The sequence below is a fragment of the Pezoporus occidentalis genome, unplaced genomic scaffold (genome assembly GCF_034315485.1).
Source record: "Pezoporus occidentalis ecotype Australia unplaced genomic scaffold, CSIRO_AGI_Poc_V1 ctg78, whole genome shotgun sequence".
NCBI lineage: Eukaryota > Metazoa > Chordata > Aves > Psittaciformes > Psittacidae > Pezoporus > Pezoporus occidentalis.
The window spans coordinates 2286736-2298755 of record NW_026916137.1 but is presented as its reverse complement, the minus strand read 5'-3'; the positions used below and the strand labels follow the sequence as shown (position 1 = coordinate 2298755).

At 45.5% G+C, this 12020-nt stretch overlaps 1 protein-coding gene across 35 annotated transcripts in view; it reads left to right on the top strand.

The window, feature by feature from the left end:
- Positions 1-12020, top strand: part of RBFOX2 (RNA binding fox-1 homolog 2) — a 166434-nt gene that overhangs the window by 100665 nt on the left and 53749 nt on the right. For all 35 annotated transcript variants that reach the window (XR_009961550.1, XR_009961552.1, XR_009961557.1 and 32 more), the window contains one exon: positions 10836-11060. Coding sequence is in view for 26 of the 35 variants with exons in the window: in XM_062602642.1 (XP_062458626.1) it covers positions 10836-11060 (225 nt within the window). In the remaining 9 variants the exon portion in view is untranslated. The remainder of the gene's footprint in view (positions 1-10835; positions 11061-12020) is intronic.

The window sequence follows — 12020 nt, the reverse complement described above, 5'->3', positions numbered from 1 at the left end:
GAAGAATAGTCCCCCTCGTGTCTCTGCCCTGGCCATATGTTCAGCCTCCTCACCACTTTGGGCATCATGCTTAGGCAGATATAAATTGAGACAGTTCAGTTTATGACCAAACAGAGAACTATTGTTTGGATTAATTTTCTGGCTATGGCTGTGGCATGCCTAAATCTTGCAACAGCCGGGGAGGGAAGCGGAGCCACTGCTTCTGAGGCCAGTTGGTAGTTTATCATATTAGGTTGTACATGAAACTGCACCTATACTTCTCAATAGCTTGCTCTTCTCCATAAGGTGAAGTCATTTGACTTATGTGTCTCCTGCTTAGTTTAATCTGCTTTAATTTATGTGCATTGACTTCCACCAGCTCTTAGCTTTCCAGGGTGCTGGCCTATAGGTCTAGCTTTAGAGCATCTCTTCTGGCCATGTGCGTTGTAGGCCATTCTGTCTCACTCGCGTACCTCTGTTTTGAATGGCATAATGTTTTCAGCATGCAGGCATGAAGAGGTGGAAAGGACTGAGTCCTACTCACCAGCTGACTTAATGACTGTCATTTAGAAATCAGTAAGCAAAATAAAATGGTGTCTTTTACCAGAGCTGAATTTATCAGATTCAGCTTCTGGCTATTGGTTTTCTTGATGGCTTTGTTCATTAAATTAAATATCATTAGTGCCTCCTTCCCCCCTCCCCTTGCAGAAAATAATCTGTTGCAACTTATTTTTTTAATTATGAGCAAAATAGATCGGGCTTTTCATGTTTTTCAGTGTACAGCCATGTGGCTTTTTCCAGTTTTGTGGTATTTTTTGTGACTTTTGTGTTGCCTTTTGAGTTTTTTAAATTCCCTTTAAAAATTTATACGTGGAAGCATGTATCTTATTTTTTATCTGGCTGAGGCCAAGTACCAAAGTAGCAATACTTCTGGCATCCTACTTGTTGCTTGTATGTCTGAACAACTGTAGTCACGCTGTACCAGGCTGCTGCACGGGTGAGCTGCTTCTCCATGATCCTCTGCTCCTTTCCAGAACCTCTGCTTTCCAGGGCACATAGTGGAGGCTTCCTCGAAAATGGAAAACTCCTCTTGGAACAAATGAGTAGCAGGAGATAGGAGAATGAATTGCTGGGATGGAAAGTAACTGTGAGAACAGATCAGAGTTTTTTTAAACCGTCAAATTTCTGTTCTCGAGTGCGTGCCAAGTCAGATTACCTCTGCCCCGCACCCTGAAATCAGTTTGATATATTATTGCTTTGTTACTGGGTCCTGGTACTTACGTCACGGATGAGTCCCGTCTGCCTTGGTTGGGCTGTGTGCATCTCCTCCCCAGTCTTCCCTACTGAATTCTTCCTGTACCCGTGACAGGCCAGTGACAGCAAAAATGTGACAGGGCTGAGACATCTAGCTGCTTGCAGTAAAGAATAGAGCCCCAAGAGGAGCTTTGGTTTTGTGTTTAAATATTCTGTATACGTCTCGTCCCCCACCTTTGCTCCATAGTCGCGTTTGAACGCACGGCTCCTCGCTATGGTTTCTGCCAGCTCTGCAGTTCTTTCCAAGGCATTCAGCACTCTCCAATTGATTCCAGATGTGCTCTCTGCTTCCCGGCACTTTCTCCCTTCCTCCTCCTGTGCTGGCAGGGGAGGCAGGGCTGCGTTTCCCTGTGAGGTGCTGGAATTAGTGCAGGCAGCCACGAGGATTTTCCTGCTGGCCACTGAAATCAGGGGAATTGAAGGGGCCAGTGTAAGTGAAGCTGCCTGATGGGGCTTTGAGGTTTATCCATCCTTCAGGAACCAAGTCAGCTCAGCGCAGCACCTCTGCACAGCTCACTATGGCTTTCAGCTCATTCCTTTCACAGCAGGGGAGAGGGGGACAGGGAAGCCCGATGCTAAAAGTGACCTTCAAAATCCTTCCTAGGAGAGCACTGGGTATGCAGAGAGATCTGGAAGAGTATATTGCAGATAGCTGTGTCCCACTGTAAGGGCTTTGAAAATTCCTATGACTGAAGTAGATAGAATCTTTCTAAGGGACTGAGTGAGCTTCATGAGGAAGGAGTTTGAATTCTTGAGGTTGCAGAAGTAATGCTCCACGCTCACTGAGATTCAGTGATCTACTTGTAGATACAGGGTGATAGTCCATTTGCAGAGCAGGAGTACGGGATGAAAAATTGCTTATCAGCCTAGCTCAGGTACCTGATTGGGGTTGGAGAAGCAGATACTGGTCTTTAAAAATATGTCACTTGGAGAGCTAGGCTTCCCTTGAAACAAAGCCATGAGAAGTGAGCAATCTGCAGAATTAGCTGAGGTGATAGTAGCTGTGATGCTACCCTGACAGCCTGGTCAAGAATTACCATGGGATGAGGTGGGATTTTGTTCCCTGTTGTATTTCCGTGTTCTGCAGCCCTTCTTTTACTGAGCAGCACCATGAACCACTGGTTAGCATTCAGAAGGAAGGCAGAAATCCAATACAGGCAGGTCCCCTGTGCCATCTTAAAGTCATGTCCATGAGTACCCTGGTGCTACCACGGACCGCTCCTGAAAGAGCAGTTACCACACTCCTTCCCCACCAGTGGCCTCCGGTTCCTGCTGCCTCCCTGTGCGAGGATCCGCAATCATGCAAACTGTGAGTGTGATTAGTTTGCTAATCTGCTGAAAAGCTAATTGTAGTTAGCTTGGATTAAACGCACACACCACATCTGCAGCACACTTTCTCAGCTATGATTCACTATGAATCCTGGTCCAAAAGAAGAAATTTAACCCTCTTTGCCCAACATTAATCTCACTTATGTGGGGGATGCTGCTGCCACTCTGGGTGCTTGGTGGATTAACGCCTGACTAGATCCACAATATTTTGAGACTTTATTTTTACACTGATTTGTTGAAAGCTGGTTGTCTTATTGGAAATCTTTTTTCCCCAAGAACATTTGACTGTAAATATGAAGTGGAAAATATTCACTTGGAAAACTGCAGAGGTGGGAAGAACACAGCCAGGGTAGGTGCTAAAGGGCCAATCTGGAATAAAAAATTGAGCCTGAGCTGTTCTCTTACTTGCTGGCTTTGCCTCTGAGGACTCCATCCTGGTGACTTTTTCCCTTGTTCCACACCCCCACCCCTTTCTCCCCAGTAATTCTCAGAGGTAGTTTCATTCCTAATATGGAATGGAAACAGATGTTGAGACCTTGATGTCGTCTCTTGAAGCACAATTCTCTCTTTCTAATCAACCCCAAAGAGCGTGAATTGATTGAAAGCATTTGTTGGGATGCCTTTGTGCCAGTAACATTTAACCTTGGTTTTATTTTATTTTTTTTTGTTTCTTTTTAACGAGGAGTAATGTAGATTTTGGGAGCAGAAAATCAGTGCTTTTTTACAATCTGAAAGGTATGCTTCAGGCTGGTAAGTAGATGTGGCTCTGGGCCTTATTAATGTTGCATAACTCTAAAGCTTTGGCTATATCCAACAGGAAGCCTCTTTGCAGGTTGCCCAGAGGCTTCTTAATTAAGCATGTACACATTCAGCACTGAGAGAGCTTGCATCTGTACATTGAGCTAGAGCAAAAGTTGAGCATTACTGGAAATAATGACAGCATGGGGATGAGTGAGTGCTTCCTGTGTATCAGAGTAAGATAAGACTATAATTTTCTTTCATCCTTTCCTACAAAAGAGGGACTTGATCTTTCTCTCTAACTTCTTAAATGCATTTAAAGAAAAAAGGCCATCTGTTTTATCTTACAGAACAGGTTTTGGTAGCCTGGAATAATAGAGTGTATATTGGAAGATAACTTATTCTTCCCTTGCTTTCTGTATCTAGGAAAAGGAAGGGAAAGATTAGATAATCTAGTGCAAGCTTGCACCAGGAAGTTAAAGAAAACATGCCTTTAAATGGTTAGTTAGGTGCAAGCTTGAGTGCAGGCATCTTTTTTTCTTTTTATCTTTTTCTGATTAGCTTTTTTAGGCTTATGCTAACCAGTGCAAAAAGCTTTTCCTAAATTGATTACATCTGGCTTCAGAGAAAGAATGCATGCATACGAGCTTCCCTTTGTTTTCACAAAACTAGCATAAAATTGCACCAAAAACTTGAAAAATTACAAGTAGAGCACTGCTTCTGGGAGGATTCAGGAGGAATTGCTCTTGTGCCTGTGGTAGCAGAGTCAAATTCACTGTCCTTTCCTGTTACCACCATGTGTCATAGATCAAATGAAGATCAAGTGCCAGATGTGCAGATGAAATATAAACCCTCTTATTACTGTGATCCTCTTCAAGGTGCTTTTTATGCTCAACCCACATCAAGAGAGTGTTGATTTTCATCAGTCTGGGTCGCCAAACAGACAGACATGGCAGTCTTGCTCTCTGGAGGAACAGATGCCTTTGTAGTGTGGACTGCGGGTGTCAGGTTAGGGTCACATACCCCTTGAATCTAAGAACAGGTCTGTACAAAGGTGAAGAATGCAAGATGGTTGTATCCTTTGTATATATCCTTTTCACCTCCAAACTTCCTTTCCATAGGCATTTTACCCATTTTTCCCATTCAGAAGCTAATCTGTAATAGTGGAGAAAGTGTTATTATTTTTGAGGGATTAAGAGCTGGTGTGATGTTCGTGGGCGTCATACATAGCATGACTGAGGAGTTGTAAGAAAGCCGTTATCACTTTGTCACCCTGTACATCACTTTGCCTTGTGTTTGAGTATCCTCATGACTGTAAAGAGCAAAAAACCAATTTCTAAAATCAAGGCTTAAGGTTCCATCTTGCTGTAAGAGCTACTAATGTAGGTTGGGGTTTGTGTCTGTAATAGCACCAAGCTGTGATTTTCTGGAAGGGATAATGCTTGAGTTCCTGGTGGGTCTCGGAGCATGCCTCACACTGCTTTGTATCCATTCCCATTTGCAAAGAAACTGCTTGCTGATACGTTCATTGTCAGTGTGCAAATTGTGGGATTGCATGGGGAAGAGGGTTAATGGATGTCAGAGACTGCCTGAGCTCATCTTAAGTGCTGGTGCACATGGCACTTCCCTCCCCAGCTTCTCCACCCCCTCTCTTTTCTGGCTCTGGTTCTCCTCCAACTCTTTGCCAGGCCATTTCAGCACTCTTAACTGGGAACAAACTAACCTGACAATAAAAAGTGAGTTGGTTTTTCTCCCTGGGATATGTGCTGAAATGGCTCAGCACAGGATGGATGGAGCACTGTGGCTGGCAGGGGAGAGAGCACATGAGTGCACAGCTGGAGGTGGAATGGAGAGCAACTCTGGAGTCATGGCTGAGAGCATGAGTCCCACTGGGGCTCCTGCTGGGGCAGCCCTTGAAGGAAGGAGAGGTTGTGTTGGAAGAGGCTGGGGAGGGGAGCCTGCAACAGCAATCTTAATTTGTGTTCAGCTGTGAGAAGGGGGGGTGGTGGGGGGATGGAATGGGAAACCCCAGCCCATGTTCCTTATTATTCTCTGGGCATTCTCCTATATATTCTCCTGGGTAGCAGTGTGGTATGGCAGGTCCTTTCTCTCTTCTCTTCATACAGCCTGGGAGCAGTGCTTGGCCTCTTCTGCCAAAGCCATGTGTCATGCTGTGACCTGGGTTGGAGGAGGGACAGTGCGGTCCCTACATCCCCCTTGCTCACAAGGATCCCTTTCATGCACAGAGCTGGGGGCAGGCAGTGGCTCCAGGTTGAACAGGCATACCAGGCTCTTCAGATCTGAGCTACAAATGTTTGTGCTGTTTACGAAAAGGATTAGGTTAGTGCAGAGAGCAAACGGGTAGCCTGGAACACGCTGGTCTTCGCAAACAGGTTAATTGCTCCTGTTAGCTGCAAGTCAGCTGCTTCGAGTTGTCGTCAAATGAGTTCAGTGAAGGCATACCTATTAGAAACCCTGTTCCCTGTAATAGGCATATATTCACATCTATCCCAATGATTTGGGGATTACCAGAGTTGAAAGGCATATTTAAGAGATTATTTGATGTTTCATGCTGTAGCATTTCTCTTCACCTTTCTGTGATGCTTATGACTTGCAAGAGGGTTATGAACAGCACAGACCTTGTGGCAGTTTGCATGGAAATGTCTGTACAGAAATTGTACCAGTTCAGCTTCACAAGGATTGTAATTTCTGTGGTTGGTCATGCTTTAATATCTTTGCATATTGTGGCCTACCAATGCAGAAGGGATGTGGAGCTGCACTGCTATGAGGCTCCTTTCATATCCCTGTAATTACACCTGTTTCTCTAATGAGCAAAACAAAACCAGCCCTTCACAGAATAGACTGATCTTTGACAGCTTTGTGGAAGTAGGAGGCCTTTGTGTGCCTTTCTGGTGTTCCCTCTTGGAGCCCCGGTGCCGTGATCTTGGATCACCACCTGCTGTCTGCTGAAAGAATTCATCCTGTGTTGCGTTTGCTGAATGAACCACGTTGCTCCTTGTTGAGACGTGGTCCCCAGCTTCCACCCTTCTGCAAGGTACTGCTACATGCAGTTACTTACTGCTCCTCTGCTTAGCTTGGAGCTACAGAGCTTGTTAATTAAGTTAAAGCTGCGTAAACTCCTAGCAGTGTGTCCTCATTAGGGATTCTTCACTGGTATAGCTATTTTGACTTTTTAAACAAAACGTGGGGTGGGTTTGTACTGACCTGTATAGGCAAAACCCTGATTTAAGGAAGGAAATTGGTACCTGTGAGGACATGACTGGACTTTTGTAGGGCTGAGAATAGGGACCTGAAAGGGGAGCCCTGATGGGTATCCTTTTTGTGCCCTGAGGGCTTGGGTGCTGATGAATCAGATGTCAACATTTTGCAAGAGGGGAGCTGCTTTGAATTCCTGCCTGATGTGGATGAGTGATTTCTGTTGGGAGCAGAGCAACAGAATGAATAGAAAACATAGGAACTGCTGTTTTTCTTTGAACCAGAGATTACCATATATTGTACTGAAGTATTCTCCTTTTTTTCAAAGAAGAGGAGTATGTGTTAATTACACTGAGTTCCAGTTGTACTGAACAGCCTTTCCCAGCTTGGTGAGCACAGGATGGCAGCTAGCGTGGTCTGTGCATGGCAGCATAAACTCACAGAGAGAATTGGTTAACCTGGATCTGCTGAAATTATTCCTGCAGCCAAATGTCCCTAAGGCTCACCTCCTGGAGACTCCAGCAGCCACCCTGCATTGTGGTTGGCTGCTCCTAAGGGGTAGTTAAGATAATCCATCACACTAGGTGAAGATGGCTAATAGTTCTTGTGGGGAGCTGCAGCCAGGCTTTCCTAGTCCTCTGATGGCATACTTGTGTGTGTTTGGGGATGGTGACTACTCTTGGACATACCCATCGTGGTCTGTTGTTGCATTTGAGTAAATGCTGAAGAGAATTTGATGAGCTAACACAGACAAGACTGGCAGTGCAGTGGGGTATGCTGTGAAGATTGCATGGGCTAAATACCTTCATGTGGGTCTCCCCTTCTACCTATGTACCTCCACCAGGAGGTTTGGGTGTTTCTCCATGTTCTTTGTACCTCCTGAGAAGTGGGAAAAGCAATGCGTGGCTGCAGGATTTTCCCTGGTGGGTTAGGAGTAGGGAGAGGAGTTCAGGTTCTGTATTTGAAGATAAATGGAGACTTTTTTTTCTTTTCTGTGTTAGTTCTTGAAAATATGAAGTGTTGTGTAAATATTGAAGTTTGGTAGAATAACGGAGGAGGTAGAATCTCCATTGGGTTTGGAGGATATCAGTATGCCGTGAAACCTGCAGAGATCGCATCGGGAGCCCCTTTCTGTAGACGCTAGTGGAAACAGGAGAAAAAAGTAATTGTAAAGCATCAAAGGAAATTAAAATTACAAAAAAAAAATCAGATGGGAAATGTGTACATCGTCATATCAAGAGAAAAAAATTCGAGATAGAGATACTCTATGGGACTATGAAACCTGAGCAAGCATAATGGTGATAGATCTGCAGATAACCTGAGACATTAAATTCAGGCTACATTTGTAATAAAAGATACGATTTTTGCATGTTGGTGTGATTGGGAGGGAGTGACAATGGTATTAAAAACATTTCATTCTGCACCAGAAATCCCTTATTGGAAAATCTGAAGAAGGTCAGAGGGAAGTAATGAAGTTACCAGGTATTTTGGCTTGCAAGGTTTGATTAAGCTCAAAATAAATATGTATTATCAAAATGCCACAAGCAACAGAAGTGAGAGAGAGCATTTTTCATCCTTCAAACATTTGGAGATAATTGAAGAAGGGACAGAAGTATTTAAAAGGTTGAAATGCATTTAAACTGGAAGGAACATTGTTAACTGAGGGGTAAAAATGCTGAAAATAAGATTATATAAGGTTGATGGGCTGGCATTTTAAGTAGTCTTAAGAGTGAGATGAAACAAAACACTGGAGTGTGTCCTTTGGGGAACAGCCCTGCACTGCTGAGAGGACGGCAGCATAGGTTTTGTTTATGGCTAATTAGCATTCTCTTCCTCTGATCTGGGGTACTACTGCTTTTACATCCAACTTGTCCTCAGAAAACTGGAAATAGTTTCTGCTACTGCATCTTCCCTGGAGTTACCCTGCCAGTTTTCTAAATTTAGATTTAAAAACATCAGTTTCATATTTAGCTTGTATTTTAAACACAAGAAAAGGGTAGGCAACATGGGCTGTATGGAAGCAACCCAATCTAGTTGAGGGTGTCCCTATTAAATGTAGGGGTGTTGGACTAGGTGACCTTTGAGGGTCCTTTCCAATCTAACTATTCTATGATTCTAATCTATGATGCTAAGCAGTACACCAGGCAGTTGGATATGATTAAATACAGTAAGCAAAAGAGTATGCGGATGGAGTGGAGCTAGCATGACAAGGGGATAAATAGCCTGAGTGGGCGAGTGTTGTGGTTGCTGATATCTGGTTTGGGATAACCATCATTCAGCCTCTCCTCCCTCCCGTTTGTCATGCTCTCCCTGCAGATCTTGGGGATGGTTTAAGATGAGCCAGAAGCTCCTTGCTTTGAAGCTGACAATGGCAAAGGAGTGAGCAGATGCAAGGGCTGGTGGAGCTGCCCTCCTTTTCGGAGGTGAAAACCTTCCACCCTGTTCTGCTCTCAGGAGATGTGCTGGGTGTGTGGAAAGCCTCCACAGAGCTGCTAGCAGGCGATGCAGGGCTGCAGCTGCCTGGGGCAGTGTGTGCAAGGACCCAAGCCCTGGCTGTGACTGGCGTGCTTGCCTCAATGCTTCTTTCTCCGATAAAGCTGCAGAGTTTTGTGTTCCTGCAGGCAGCAGGGCTGGACTTCAGTTAATGAGACTGCCCGTTCGGGTGCGGGCCAAGGCTGCAGCTCAGCTCTGCTAAGTGGTATTGAATGCCCTTCCCTCTCCTTCTCCCCAGCTGCGGGAGCACGTGGCCCCCAAGGGAGGCAGACCAGATAGACTAATGTCAGAGCAAATTTGGGATTCAGCCAGTGTCTGAATGACCCGGTGCTGGCTGGAAGTGCGCTGCGTTCATCATTGTTTCCTTCGCCCAGAAGGGAAAGCTGCAGGTAGGCTGATAAAGGGACTGAAAGGTTTGTCCGGCTTCACTGGAGGTCCGTCAGCCCCTGCACGCTCTCTGCTGACAGGCTGCTTGGTAATTCCTACTGCCTTTCCGATCCGTGGGACAAGGTCTGCTCCGCTTTTCTCCATTGATTTAAGTGTGCTGGTGTCAGAATAGACTCGGAGCACCCCCGGGCTCTGTGGCGGAGGACCCAGGGCTGGAACAGCAGCCAGAATTTAAAATCAGGATTAGTCTGTTGACACACACATAAATCAAACAGCCCTCCTATCATAAATCTGTTCCGTGGATTTTCTCTCTCCCCTGCTGCGGCAGTGGAAGCAGTAGGAGCAGTGCAGCAGCCTGGGCTTCAATGTCAAGGCCGTTCTCCTTTGCCCCAGGTGGCTGAATGAATACAGCTCCCTGCTCCCGCCTCGGTGAGATCCCTGCAGTGGCTGCATGCTTTTGTGTTTGCCTTGGGTGGTTTTCAGGCATGGTGGGGTAGCATTTTAATTGTCCTTGGGGAATATATTTTGCATGGTCAGTTGTCTGTTTCTGAGTCATCTGGCTGGTGTCAACTACATCTAAGGCAGTGCTAAAAGCTGCTAAAAAGTTCACTGTCCTAGTGTAGAGGTCTCTGTGGGATAGTGTAAGCTGGGGGAGGAGTGGGTTATTAATGCCTTATGTGATGGTAGTGTGATGTGTGGTGCTCAGCACTGGGAGGGAGGGAATGTCTTCTAGGTTTCCAGTCTCGGCTCAGTTCCCCACAGCTCTTCGGTGTCTTCTGTATGGCCAGCAAGAAGCAAATGGGATATTCCTGAGCACTCGTGCTCTGTATTTGGTGCTGCTGCAGCAAAGGAGGAAACTGCTGCACAGATGAGTTTTAGAGAGCATTCCTCTTTACACAATAGGGAAGTGTGCTCTGAACCACACAATGTGCTTGCTTGTGAGCAGGACCATGAGGGTCAGGCTGGAGGAGCTGGACCCAGATATGGTACTTCTAGGGATATTGAAGAACCCTGTTCTTGTCTGTGTTTCCTTCTCTGTTCCGATGTTTCAGTGCCTCTTTCCGCTTCCAAAATACTGCTTTACTGTGCATAAAGCCCTGTGTGAGATTACAGGGGCATGCAATTTGCAAGCCCCATAATTGGTTCTTTGTGTGCCACCCAGTAGTGAGAAAGTTGCCCAGAAAGATTAAGAAAATAGTGTCATGGCTCAGAGAAGCAAGGCGTGCTCTTTTTGATAGAGAAGATAATAGAAGACTGTGCAATATGATGGTGGCAGTGGGTGGGATATTCACATGAACACCTGTGTGTAATTTCTCATGCTGATGGTTTGATTTATCTTCTGTAGTATACAGCTGTTTTCTCCTTTTGCCTCTCTTCAGGGTAACCAGGAGCCAGCAGCAACTCCTGATGCAATGGTGCAGCCATTCACCACAATCCCATTTCCGCCACCCCCACAGAACGGGATTCCCACAGAGTATGGGGTGCCACACACTCAGGACTATGCAGGCCAGACCAGCGAGCACAATCTGACACTCTACGGAAGCACGCAGCCGCATGGAGAGCAGAGCACGAACACAGCCAGCACGCAGAACGGATCTCTCGCAGTAAGTGCAGAAGGGTGAGGAGCCAGGAGAGCAGCACAGTGCTGTGGGGAAAAGCAGCCATTGATTAGGCTGCTGACTGCTTCTTAAGTATGCAGCAAATCAGTGGTAGGCTTGAAAAGGAGAGAATGATAAATAAAACATAGCTTCTGACCTTCTACTACCTTCCTCTTGTACATGTTCTGCTTGTAAATTGGTGTTTGCAAAGAGCAGTAGTACTTGGGATCATGGTGTTTTTACCATGGAGGCATTGTCTGAAGACAGTCCTTTACAAAGGTGTTAATTACCTTGTGTTAATTGGCAAGCAGTTCAAATGAATGTGATGGAGGCAAATTCTGGAAGGTTGATGGTACAAAGGATTAGGATGAGCACATGCATGTAGGTGTAATCCCAATGTGTCTTTATTTTCAGGAAGTTAGCAGAGTACAAAAATACTTTCTGAAGATGGCAAGGAGCTTCAGGGGGCAAAGATAGGAGAGGACCTCTTAGCTACTGGGCTAAACAAAGCTACTTTGCCAGACAAAGATTTTCACCTTCTTAGGTTTTTTGCTTTTTTCTTCCCATGGCCTGGAACTGGCACTGGGCAGCATGCTGGCAGATTATCCCAGCAAAAGCTTTATCCACCCCTTAAACCACTTGTTAAGACTTAACTTCCTAATAAAGAACCTTATGGTGAGCCTTCGGTTCTCAGGGGTGGATTTAATCTGTTAATGCTTTCAGTTTTACTTGTGGTTGGGTGTTTGGCTCATAGAGATTATTTTTCCCCCCTTTAAGTACTGAGTGAATTCAGTGCCAACAATTGGAAGAGCTGATAGTGCCAGCTCAAGTATGCATGGTCCCCAGGATGCACATCTGCCTCTTCTGCAGTGGGCAGGGGGCTGCATGGTTGGCACCGCTGGCTATGACTTTGGTATCTATGAGTTCATCCTAGGAATGCAACAACTTCAGCATCTTGAAGAAGAA